General features: G+C 36.2%; 1 protein-coding gene across 1 annotated transcript in view; it reads left to right on the top strand.

Moving 5' to 3' along the window:
* The window catches only part of LOC107575104 (A-kinase anchor protein 9-like), a 13,150-nt gene extending 3,466 nt beyond the window's left edge, over positions 1 to 9,684 (top strand). Inside the window, exons 2-8 of the mRNA XM_016261511.1 lie at positions 18 to 48; positions 287 to 487; positions 1,720 to 1,952; positions 2,757 to 2,848; positions 3,437 to 3,566; positions 5,863 to 5,996; positions 9,111 to 9,684. Coding sequence (XP_016116997.1) covers positions 18 to 48; positions 287 to 487; positions 1,720 to 1,952; positions 2,757 to 2,848; positions 3,437 to 3,566; positions 5,863 to 5,996; positions 9,111 to 9,154 — 865 coding nt within the window. The 3' untranslated portion in view covers positions 9,155 to 9,684. The remainder of the gene's footprint in view (positions 1 to 17; positions 49 to 286; positions 488 to 1,719; positions 1,953 to 2,756; positions 2,849 to 3,436; positions 3,567 to 5,862; positions 5,997 to 9,110) is intronic.
* The last annotated feature ends 3,365 nt before the right edge of the window (positions 9,685 to 13,049 follow it).

Below are 13,049 nucleotides of genomic sequence, written 5' to 3'. Positions count from 1 at the left end.
ATGAATCAGTGAGTCAGTTACAGACAGAAGAAAAAAACCACAGAGAGCATTAGTGAACAAATCAAGCAATCAATCAGTGAGTCAGTGAATCAGTTACAGACAAAGAAAACCTCAACTGAAATTGTATTTGTTTTTATTTTATTTTATTATATCTACCTATCCGTTTTCTTTCTGTAATTTAGTTTTTCTGTCCCTCTGTTGGTTTTGTAGGAAATGATGTTAAGTGTTCATGCAGACGATGTGGAAGCAGCATGTATAAAGTGACGTTGTTCTTGTGGTCAAACAGAGTTGGATCGGGGCTGGCGTGGACCGTCAGGAGCTGGTGGTGATTTCTAGCGAGCGTGACTCGTGGGCTCAGGAGAGGAATCGTTTGGAGAAGTCTCTCCGTCAGGCCGAGGCAGAACTGAGCCGTCTGAGAGCAGAGCTTATTCGCTCCGAAGCGCTGCGGGATCTGACCGGAGCCGATCTGGACAACACGGCCCTCAGGGTGAGCGTTAGCAACCAGTGATCCCTCTCATTGTATTCTTGCTGAGCAAAACTTTTCTCTATTGGGCGGATGTTTTGGCCACCAGAGGAAAAACATTCTTACAGTGCGCACACAAAAAAGAGCGCAACTTTTAACTGTAATGTGCTATTTATATTTGATTTGACCATTGATGTAACTAAAGGATGCACATTTTAGGTTACCAGAGAAAAAATTTTCTGTTACCAAGAAATTATATTAAAAATAATTTTTAAATATTAGTGCTGTCAAGCGATTTTTTTATTTCATTTGAGTAAAACTAGCGTATGTACACAGAAATGTAAAAGTATGGATGGCAACCCGTCAAAATAAAAGTTTGGTTTAACTTGAAGAAATTGTTGCAGAAATATATTACTGTAATTCAGTAGAACGTAAGTAATACTGCTGCTACTGCAGGTGAAAACTTTATAGAAACTTTATTTTTTAAGGAATAATCACACAATATTTCTTCCATGTTTCAATTTGACTAGAAAAATTTTAATTTGTTTCATTTTCATATTTTATGCCTTCAGTTTATAACCAGTAAAAATGTAAATAAAGAATTTCAAAAGGCTATTGTAAGAATACATAAAAATAGTTTTTATGCATTCAAATAATTAGACATGCTAAAACAGAATTTGGTAACAATCGTAAGGTGGGAATAAATAAAACATTTCAAAGGGCCCTAAACATGTCATTTTTGTTAATAAACTTAATAAACTGATTTAAAATTAATTAAAATCATAAAACATATATGTGAGCCTGGAGCACAAAAGCAGGTATATTTGTAGCAATAGCCAACAATACATTGTATGGGTCAAAATACATTTTCTTTTATGCCAAAAATCATTAGGATATTAAGTAAAGATCATGTTCCATGAAGATATTTAGTAAATTTCCTACTGTTAATAAATCAAAACTTAATGTTTGATTAGTAATATGCATTGCTAAGAACTTCATTTAGACAACTTTAAAGATGATTTTCTCAATATTTAGATTTTTTTGCACCCCCAGATTCCAGATTTTCAAACATTGTGCTATCCTAACAAACCATACATCAATGGAAAGCTTATTTATTCAGCTTTCAGATCATGTATAAATCTCAATTTACAAAAATTGACCCTTATGACTGGTTTTGTGCTCCAGGGTCACATATTAGACATGGTTTTTAATGAATAAATAATGCATTTTTTTTCACCGCCCGTCTGTCTCCACAGAGGATGTATGGGAAATACCTGCGTGCCGAGAGCTTCCGGAAGGCTCTGATCTATCAGAAGAAGTATCTTCTGCTGCTGCTGGGAGGATTTCAGGAGTGTGAGGAGGCCACGCTGTCTCTGATCGGCCGGATGGGTGGCTTCCCTGCACACACCTGTCTGGAGTCTGTGAGCCGTCAGCGCAGGGGCTTCACACGCTTCAGATCAGCCGCGCGAGTCTTCATCGCCCTCTCCAGGTACACACACACCTTCACACTTCACTAGGGATGTGACGATGAACCGTGAGCTGGGTAAAAATCGATTCAAATGTGTGACGATTCAAATCGGTTGAGATGCCAAACAAATCGCGATACTGTTGGAGCAGGAGGTTATATGAATTATCTCTGAAGGGAACTGACTGTCTATAGAAAAGTTTGTGGTATTTTCTTTTCATCTTGCCTCTGTATAATGCATATTAAAGTAGTGTTCATAAGCGCAGCTCTGCTTTGTTTACAGCGGTAACCAAGGAAACACTATCATTGCTGTTCATAAGCGCAGCGCTGCTTTGTTTACAGCGGTAACCAAGGAAACACTATCATTGCTGTTCATAAGCGCAGCGCTGCTTTGTTTACAGCGGTAACCAAGGAAACACTATCATTGCTGTTCATAAGCGCAGCGCTGCTTTGTTTACAGCGGTAACCAAGGAAACACTATCATTGCTGTTCATAAGCGCAGCGCTGCTTTGTTTACAGCGGTAACCAAGGAAACACTATCATTGCTGTTCATAAGCGCAGCGCTGCTTTGTTTACAGCGGTAACCAAGGAAACACTATCATTGCTGTTCATAAGCGCAGCGCTGCTTTGTTTACAGCGGTAACCAAGGAAACACTATCATTGCTGTTCATAAGCGCAGCTCTGCTGTCAGAGAGTGGATCTGCGTCTCATTCAGTCTTTAAATTCTACGGTCGAGTCACAGAGTCTTCTGGCTTCAGCTTGATGTAACCGTATTATGGAGCAGACACTGATTGGCTGGTAATGCTGGATGATCGCTGTCTCCTGCAGGATGAGGTTTCTGGTGAAGCGATGGCAGAGAGCAGCTGGAGGAAGTGACACGTCTCAGATTGTCAACAGAAACGGCCTCGCTCCAATCACAGGTGACAGTCTCGCATTACAAACACACACATACTGTCTGCTGTTGTGTTGTTACTGCTTCATATCTTTGTTGATTAAACCATGGTACCTTTTATTTTTCAGGATTGTTTGGTGAATAGAAAGCATTAGGGATGTAACGATATTATCAATATCGCGATAGCAAAGCAGTCTCGATATTATCGTGGTCACATGACGATATGAAACGATAGGTCTTCCGGGCAAAAAGTGTAGTTTTTAAAATATATTTGTTTAAATCTTTCAAGTGTAGAAATTAGGAAAGAAGTATTGTAATTTCCCTACTGTAGTGTAAAGCGAAAATAATATACCTATTATTATTATTATTAGAATAATTTAACTTTAACATTTACAATATTTTCTTTTTTTTTTTAAATATCGCAATAAATATTGCATTTTATATTACGGTATTATCGCACCGTGAGATTTTGATATTGTTACATCCCTAGAAAGCATTCATTTGAAATAGAAATCTTTTGTGACATTATAAATGTCTTTACTGTCACTTTTGATGAGTCTAGTGTGTCCCTGATGAATTAGAAGCATTAGTTTGTTGTGTTAAACATTGGCTGAAGGTGCGGATGTGAGGAACGAGTCGTCGTATCTTCACACCGGCGGTGTGGAGGCGTTCAGAGAGAGACGAGCGAGCAGCCGCGGACGCACGGGACGGGACTCTCCTCGCTCCGCCGCATCGCACCAGCACAGGTGCAAACAATCATACATAATGTGTAAACCCCTGAAAGATCAGTCAGTACTGTGTTTGATGAGAGACGCACTATCAAAAGTAGCTTTAGATAGAACTGTTTTGATTTAACATTGAAAGAATAATGCTAATAAATGGACATTAATGTTTTTTTAATGAATATTGAAATATGAAATGGGGAAAAAAGATCAAATGATTCTCTCAATATGAAACTAAAGTCACTTTTGTCATTGAGTCATTGAATCATTCTTTCTGCTGATTCGTTCAAACAGCTGATTCATTTAGAAACAAAGCGTGTGCCTGCCTTTTTGAATGAGTCACTGAATCATTCAAATAGTTGATTCGTTCAAACAGCTGATTCATTTAGAAACAAAGCCAAGTGCCTGCCTTTTTGAATGAGTCACTGAATCATTGACTTACTTGATTCGTTCAAACAGCTGATTCATTTAGAAACAAACCCAAGTGCCTGCCTTTTTGAATGAGTCACTGAATCATTGACTTGATTGATTCAAACAGCTGATTCATTTAGAAACAAACCCAAGTGCCTGCCTTTTTGAATGAGTCACTGAATCATTGACTTGATTGATTCAAACAGCTGATTCATTTAGAAACAAACCCAAGTGCCTGCCTTTTTGAATGAGTCACTGAATCATTGACTTGATTGATTCAAACAGCTGATTCATTTAGAAACAAACCCAAGTGCCTGCCTTTTTGAATGAGTCACTGAATCATTGACTTGATTGATTCAAACAGCTGATTCATTTAGAAACAAACCCAAGTGCCTGCCTTTTTGAATGAGTCACTGAATCATTGACTTGATTGATTCAAACAGCTGATTCATTTAGAAACAAACCCAAGTGCCTGCCTTTTTGAATGAGTCACTGAATCATTGACTTGATTCATTCAAACAGCTGATTCATTTAGAAATAAAGCAAGTGACTGCCTTTTTGAATGAGTCACTGTATCATTGACTTACTCGATTCATTCAAACAGTTCAGTCTTTCAGAAACGAATCAAGTGACCGTCTTTTTGAATGAGTCACTGAATCATTGACTTGATTCATTCAAACAGCTGATTCATTTAGAAATAAAGCAAGTGACTGCCTTTTTGAATGAGTCACTGTATCATTGACTTACTCGATTCATTCAAACAGTTCAGTCTTTCAGAAACAAATCAAGTGACCGTCTTTATTAGTGAATCATTGAATCATTGACTCACTCATTTTGTACAGTTTTCTAAATTATTCAGAAACAAATCAAGTGACCGTCTTTTTGAATGAGTCACTGAATCATTGACTTGATTCGTTCAAACAGCTGATTTATTTAGAAACAAATCAAGTGACCGTCTTTATGAGTGAATCATTGAATCATTGACTCACTCATTTTGTACAGTTTTCTAAATTATTCAGAAACAAATCAAGTGACCGTCTTTTTGAATGAGTCACTGAATCATTGACTTGATTCGTTCAAACAGCTGATTTATTTAGAAACAAATCAAGTGACCGTCTTTATGAGTGAATCATTGAATCATTGACTCACTCATTTTGTACAGTTTTCTAAATTATTCAGAAACAAATCAAGTGACCGTCTTTTTGAATGAGTCACTGAATCATTGACTTGATTCGTTCAAACAGCTGATTTATTTAGAAACAAATCAAGTGACCGTCTTTATGAGTGAATCATTGAATCATTGACTCACTCATTTTGTACAGTTTTCTAAATTATTCAGAAACAAATCAAGTGACCGTCTTTTTGAATGAGTCACTGAATCATTGACTTGATTCGTTCAAACAGCTGATTTATTTAGAAACAAATCAAGTGACCGTCTTTATGAGTGAATCATTGAATCATTGACTCACTCATTTTGTACAGTTTTCTAAATTATTCAGAAACAAATCAAATGACCGTCTTTTTGATTGAGTCACTGAATCATTGACTTACTCGATTCATTCAAACAGTTCAGTCTTTCAGAAACGAATCAAATGACCGTCTTTTTGAATGAGTCACTGAATCATTGACTTGATTGATTCGTTCAAACAGCTGATTTATTTAGAAACAAATCAAGTGACCGTCTTTGAGTGAATCATTGACTCACTCATTTTGTACAGTTTTCTAAATTATTCAGAAACAAATCAAATGACCGTCTTTATGAATGAGTCACTGAATCATTGACTGGATTCGTTCAAACGGAAATGAACTAAGTGATTCTCTTTATGAATGAGTCAGTCGTCCTGCATCATGTTCATCAGTGTAAGATGACGGGCAGGTCTGGATGTGTCTTTGATGTTTGTGGCTGTAGGTTTCACTCGGCGGCCGGTGACGGCGGAGGTTTGCCGTGTTCACACCTGCAGAACTACGACCCCGACCGCGCTCTCACCGACTACATCTCTCGTCTGGAGGCTCTGCAGAGACGTCTGGGGAGTGTGCAGTCAGGTAACCACGGCAACATGCCTGTCACTTTAAATACTCCAGCTCATTATAGAGACGGAACGCATTTAGGCCACGCCCACCAATCCAACGCTCTCCGTTGACTATGTATTGCGGGAAGCTGCCTCCTTGTCATTTCTGACTCATAACAAAAAACAGAACAATGCCTAAAAGCTGCTGTGTGACAAGATGTACAGCAAACAAGCTAAAAAACCCAGAACTATGCTTTTATAAGCTGTCGACCCCACAAAAACGAGCATTTAAGGACACAAATAGTTAGATGTCAGAGTATTTAATTCGGATCATTTCTCAAAAGGAAGGTTAGGAAAAGGAACACTAGACCAATAAAGTTTAGTTTCTCAATATATCTGCTCCTCAGGTTCACATCGGGTGGTCAAATAATCATGGTTAAAAATAATGAATGGTTCCTGTCTCCGATTACGTTTCCCTCCAGTGGGCGCAGTTCTCAGAGTAATAGACACGTTGCGCTCTACTTTTGTGGCCCTCGTTTTTTTTGGGTCGACAGCTTATAAAAACATAGTTAATAAATCTAGATATTATATTAAAGCAATAAGCCCGTGAAGCCGTGGTTTACAGTGAAGTTCCTCAGAATCAGTTGTGGTTCCAACAAAGTGGTCGACCGATATATCGGCCGATATGTGGCATTTTTTAAATATCGGCAGTGGCCGATAAGTTTTCCTGTTTGGCCGAAGCGTTCGAGGCGGGACTTTTATTTTGACGGCGCTGAGAGCGGCAGTGCACACAGTGCTCACATTCTCCCTCTCGTTCGCCGTCGTCGTTAACAGTACTGTCTAATACGGACAGAAGTCTGTCTAATAATCAGATAGAACCGTTAAACAGGAATTAAAATGTATACAAAAAGTCTTAACGATTGCTTTTATATTATTAGTAATAGAAAGGCAAACATTATAATACTTTCTCCTTTGCCGTCAGCATTCAGCAAATATGCATTTATATCATTTAAATAAATCTTTGAATGACTAATGAACATTTAATTTCACAAACCTTGCAAACTTAGTCGAATCCAGTCGTGAGATCTTGTGACGTGTGCATGTGACCTGCGTGTTCTCTGCGTGACGGTCGGTCCGTGTGAATTGAATACGGACAGGAGGAGAGTTCAGCTTCACTGGAGACTAACTTTAAACTCGTGATTTCAAATTATGCTGCGCTTTATGCATTTACCCGCTGCCATATTCATGTCATTTTCACTGTGTGCTGTGTGTAAAATTAGTGTTACCTTGGCTTTATTTGAAAAAATATGATTCCCAATGCACACAAACTTCCCAGAATACTGAGTGCCCTGTTGGTTACAGTGTTCACTTCCTTTTTTTTATTATATTTTTTATTAAATATTTATTTGTGAAAAATACTTTGTCATCTAAAGTATAAGTATGTTTATTTAACAAATTAATTTTTTTAATCCATTTTCAAATTATTTTAACATTTCTTAAATATAACTAAAATTATATCGGCTTTATATCGGCCACCCTGCTTTCCAAGATATCGGCATCGGCTGTCAAAAAACCCATATCGGTCGACCACTAGTTCCAACAAATTTGTTTCCCAAACAACACACAGAAGTAAATAAAGGTGTATGTTTGTAGAGTAATTTACAACAGCTTCAAACGCAGCTCAACCAATGAGAATCAAGCACCGGAACGCTCCGTTTTATAAATAAATATATATATATATATATATTAGGGGTGTGCAAAATATATCGTCTGCGATAACATCGTAATTGTTGTTTTAACGATGTGCGATTTGACATTATCGAGTATTTTGAGCGCATGCATACATCACGTGAAGTCTAGATTAGTGCGTGTGCGAGTTTTCTTTCACTGCATGATTCAGTCTATTATAATGCATTTAGAATGATCACCAATTCAAGACATGACGGCAGAAGATGTATATATTTATACCACTTCATATAGTTATTCAACTTCACACGAAGAGTGCCGTTTTTCTCCAAAAATGACCATGATTACAAATGTGACATTGAATTCAATAAACAATAAGTTAATTAAGAGATTTGCGTTTTAGACGCCATATTGCTTGTTTTTGCTCTATTTTGCCAGCAAAACTCATCCCGAATACAGCCACAGCGCTGTTTTGTGTCTCTGAGCAACATGACGGTGTTTCGTTCCTGAATGATTCAATAAACAATAAGTTAATTAAGAGATTTGCGTTTTAGACGCCATATTGCTTGTTTTTGCTCTATTTTGCCAGCAAAACTCATCCCGAATACAGCCACAGTGCTGTTTTGTGTCTGAGCAACATGACGGTGTTTCGTTCCTGAATGAATCACTCGTTTAAATGATTCGGTTCAATCGCAACGACTCACTTATTAACAGTGATTTGCTGCCACCTACTGACGGCTTTAATTTCACATTCCGGCTTTTTCTTTCTTTTTCTTTTTTTTTCATGTTTTAAATCATTTCAAATATCAGTATTCAACGTTTTATGTTTAATATATCAAAACATTATTTATGCATTTGTAATTGCAGGTTAAATGCATTCATGTCTTGCATTAAACAAAATACATGTGTGTAAACACATCTAAATGCAGCTTCAGATGCAGCGTCTGTGTTGATTTAATTTGCTCGTTAACAGCCCAGATGTCTTACTATTCTAATTCCCTGATTAAATGTAAGAATTTGACTCAAAAGATAATGGACACTTTTAGAAAAAATGGCTTTGTAAAGGTAAAAATACCCATAAAATGCAAAAATCAGTTTAAACTTATTGGAAACGATTAATTCTATCAGTATGAACTGACCAGCACACAGAATATGAAGAATATTAAAAACATTAGGAGTCAGCTGTCTTCGGCAGTCCTTAAGATATCAGCACAATAACACACTCAGCAAAATATCGTCTAATTATCATCATCGATCAAATCCCAGAAAATATCGAGATATTATTTTTTGTCAATATCGCACACCCCTAATATATATATATATAGCTGAAAGCATGTAAAGCTTTCTGAATGGCAAGCGCTTGCTGTCTTCCGTAATATCATTTAGAAATAATAAAGTACTAGATTTGATTTCATTAATAATGAATGAATGTTTTATGCTGATTGAAGTGTTTTTGCCGCAGGTTCCTCTTCGTACGCTCCGTTGCACTTTGGAGTCAGAAGATGAAGGTCTTCATTTACATTGAACCTGGCTTGAAGAAACGCAGTTGCCTTCTCTTGTGCTGAGCTGCTGTGCTTTTGTGTTCTGATGATAAACCTGTACAATTCTGTGGGACCAAAACCACGTTAGTTTGTTTTGTGTGTGTGTGAATCATCTTATAATCGAGCTCCCGTTGAAACCGCTTCAACGTCTGTGCATTACTTCTACCTTATTTGTTGTTAAAGCAAAGCAATCATGTTACTGTATATTTGTGGAGTGCTAATTTAAGTTGATTAATTTAAGAGGTGTTGAGAGAGTTTGCTGCTGCGCTGAGCCACGCTGTACTCGTCACAAACACTAATTAAACGAAGGCCAAACGAGCCTCGTTAAGGCTTTCCGAGCTTATCAGATACTCTACACTGTGTTTTATTCGCTCGCTCCCGTGAAAAGACCGCAGGACATTTGTAGAAGACATATTTTTGTAAAGGTAGGAGCTTCGGATTTTATGGGTATTTTGTCAAAACTGAAATAAAAATTAATATAATATTTGAAAACTGCCTTTGACTCTGTTCTCTTATTTTTTTTTCTTTTTTAGTATGATACTGTATGTAATAATCATTTATGCATATGGACTAAAAATGGTCTTCAAAACCTTATTCTGTAAACCATGTATATTTTCAGTCAATTTTTCATTGGAAACGGCTTAATTTATTGCGTTCATCAACTATTCAAAAATGTTTATCAGTCATTATTTAAAAAAGATAACATTGACAGAAAACTAATAGAAACATTTATAATTATATTAATAATTACTGATTTTCTTCACTTGTTTTATGAGCTAAATATGTATTTCATGATGACCCACTTATAACTAAATGTAAATAGACACCCCGTATTTTTTATTCCATAGTAAGGGCAATTCATACAATACATTTAAACTGAGCTACTTTAAAGGGGTCATATGATGCGATTTCAAGTTTTCCTTTCTCTTTGGAGTGTTACAAGCTTTTGGTGCATAAAGAAGATCTGTAAAGTTGCAAAGACTAAAGTCTCAAATCCAAAGAGATATTCTTTATAAAAGTTAAGAGTCAGCCACGCCTACCTAAAACGCCTCGTTCTAACACGCCCCCACATGTCTACATCACTATGTGAGAAGATTTGCATAACGCCGCCCAAATGTTCACGCAAAGAAAGAAGGCGTAACTTTTATTCTCGCTGTAGTATTGTTGCTGCCGCCGCCGCCATGTCGTGAAGACGCTGTGTGCTTCGTTGTGAAAGTGAAACTACTTTGTTTGGTCTTCCAAAAGAGGACGATATCTGCTTCATCATGCCTAGAGCTGATCCGTGCTGGACGCTGAGGAGTAAATATATCAGAACTTTAAAGATGATTTTCTCAATATTAAAATTTTTTTGCACCCTCAGATTCCAGATTTTCAAATATTGGAGTCTGTCCTCGCGAGGACCTCTTGTCTGCCGTCTCGCTCGCTGATTGGCGGATGCTGCCTGAACTGGGGCACGTTCAAGCTCAAACCGGTGCGTAACGTTTTGCTACGGTTTCCGGGTTGAACGACATGTTTCCTGGAAACGGTGTGCAACGGGGTTTGAGATGCGTTTTCTCTTGTTTGGTGGGTGTGTCAAACATGTCAGCCCAATCAGCAGCAGCATGTATATAAACCACGCGGTATTAAAGAGACAGCTCGCACAATGTAATTAACATCCAAATAAATTCACAAGAGCAAGAATATTGTTTGCACATGTTTATTTACATTAAATGCAGAATAACTGAAATAATAAGAGCACAAGTATAGATCTGGAACTTCTTTAAGTATGTTTAAATATCATTTAGTAAATGCAATTTCTTCTGCTCCATATCCTTTCCTTAGGAAGGTGTGCTAGACACTGATTAACGTAACATAAAAATACTATACATATTTATATATTTTGCTATTGTATTATGGAGTGACACTTTCATAAACTTTTCTGTACTCCTCTGATTATATAATGGTAAATATTACAATATCACAACAACCGTGATCAGCAATAATGATAAGCCGAATACTCACAATAAAAATAATAAGCTCATATAGATCCTAACACAGGAGGTAAGAAGTGGATTATCCTTTTGGTCCAGTTACTGTTTGAGGACACCGGCTTTTCTCTCATGCACACTTTATTAATTGGGAAGTGCGTTATATATTGATTACATATCGAATCCGTTCTCTGAATATATTATTTTACAGGCTACCCAAATTCTTAATTTCACTGACGAGAAAATGTTACAGGTGGAAACATCACAATTGTGTTTATTGCTGCAGTTGAGTGCTAATACCGCAAAAAGGAGCTCAAAATGTGTGAAATTGATAAATCTATAATTAATCCAGTCGCACTTTCAATTGAAAACTCATACAGATCTAAAATACTGCACAACACATTTATGTTAGTGTTTATATAATTCAAACAATTATGTAAATATTAACACCGTGTCCTAAGCTATGTGTGCCACATTTAGAAAAGTGCTGTCTAACGATCAATCGCATCAAAAATAGGTTTTTGTTCACGTATTGTGTATATATATATATATATATAAATACACACACATGCATGTAAACAAATCATTTGACAGCACTAATAAATAATTGTTTAGACATGTATTTAGGTATTTAAACAAAGACTATTTGGAATACTTTTACATTTAAAAAATATTCAGTTTTATATATATATCAGCTTTTTAACTTCTTTAGTAAAGGTTTGGAAAACATACTTTGCACCTTTTGTGTGTACAATTAGTCTTTTTTTTTATTTTTTATTAAAATAAACCAACTTGTAGCCAGGTCGGCTGTCAGAATTGCATTTTATTTTTCCAGAAAGTTTTAGCAACGGGAACAAATCTCCAAAATTGTGTCCTCATTCTTTATTTTCAAAAGTTCAACTCTTTCTCCAAAGACAGAAAACCTTTCTTCAGGGTCGCTGTCGATACGGAGAAAAGTGCTGGACTGAACATCCGAGAGGAGGAGATTACAGAGGAACCCAGCCGAGCTCAAACACACACACATATCACACACTTATATTTAACATTATCATCAAAAACAGCCTGGTTCAACTGAGTGCCTTTTACTCGTGCTGCTAACTGCTGTGAAAGAGTAGTGCGTTTAATTGTATTAAATGTGCACTTGTAGTGTACTTAAAATGGTTTACAATTAAGGCCACGTAAGTGAGAGTGCACTTTGTAATAACGTCAAATGTAAAGTTTTACTTTAAAATATTTAAAATCACTTATTTTGATGCGTTGACTTCAGTGACTTTTATTATGTATATATAAATACAAACATGCATGCATATATTTAAGAATACATTTATATTAAATGTATTTATATATCCTCCTGAGAACCAGAAATAAAAAGCTTTGTGAATCTAGTATTTTTCCATGTCGTTACATTGTTTAGAGCATATGGATAAATTAAATTTTATTCAGAAGTTATGCTATGTCCTCTGTAGAGGACACCAGGACTCAGATTTTCTAAAAAATTAAATGACGAGTAGACATGAAGAGGCAAAAACAATGGGAATTTTTTTTAAATCGCCAATCAATTTTCAATTTTTCAGGATTTTTTTAGAACTAACTGTGTTTAAGGATGGTTCTCAACTGTGTTATAAAATATATAACAAAATAATCTGATATACCATTTTGCTTCACGCAATATGTGTGTAAAAATTAACATTAAATTTGCATATTAAAGTGCTGTTAGGTGTAATAATGGGAGTAGTAATTGGCCAGATTTTCATAATATCTAATATTTCATAAGAATATTGATATGTAATTGTTTTCGTATTCAATTATTTTGTCTCCCAAAATGTATAATAAACTATTAAACTATATATAATGTCCTGTTTCATAACAGAAGGTCATATTTTGATTTGAAAC

Source organism: Sinocyclocheilus grahami, unplaced genomic scaffold (assembly GCF_001515645.1).
Source record: "Sinocyclocheilus grahami isolate Dianchi unplaced genomic scaffold, SAMN03320097.WGS_v1.1 scaffold2466.1, whole genome shotgun sequence".
NCBI lineage: Eukaryota > Metazoa > Chordata > Actinopteri > Cypriniformes > Cyprinidae > Sinocyclocheilus > Sinocyclocheilus grahami.
This window is presented reverse-complemented; position numbering and strand designations above follow the sequence as displayed.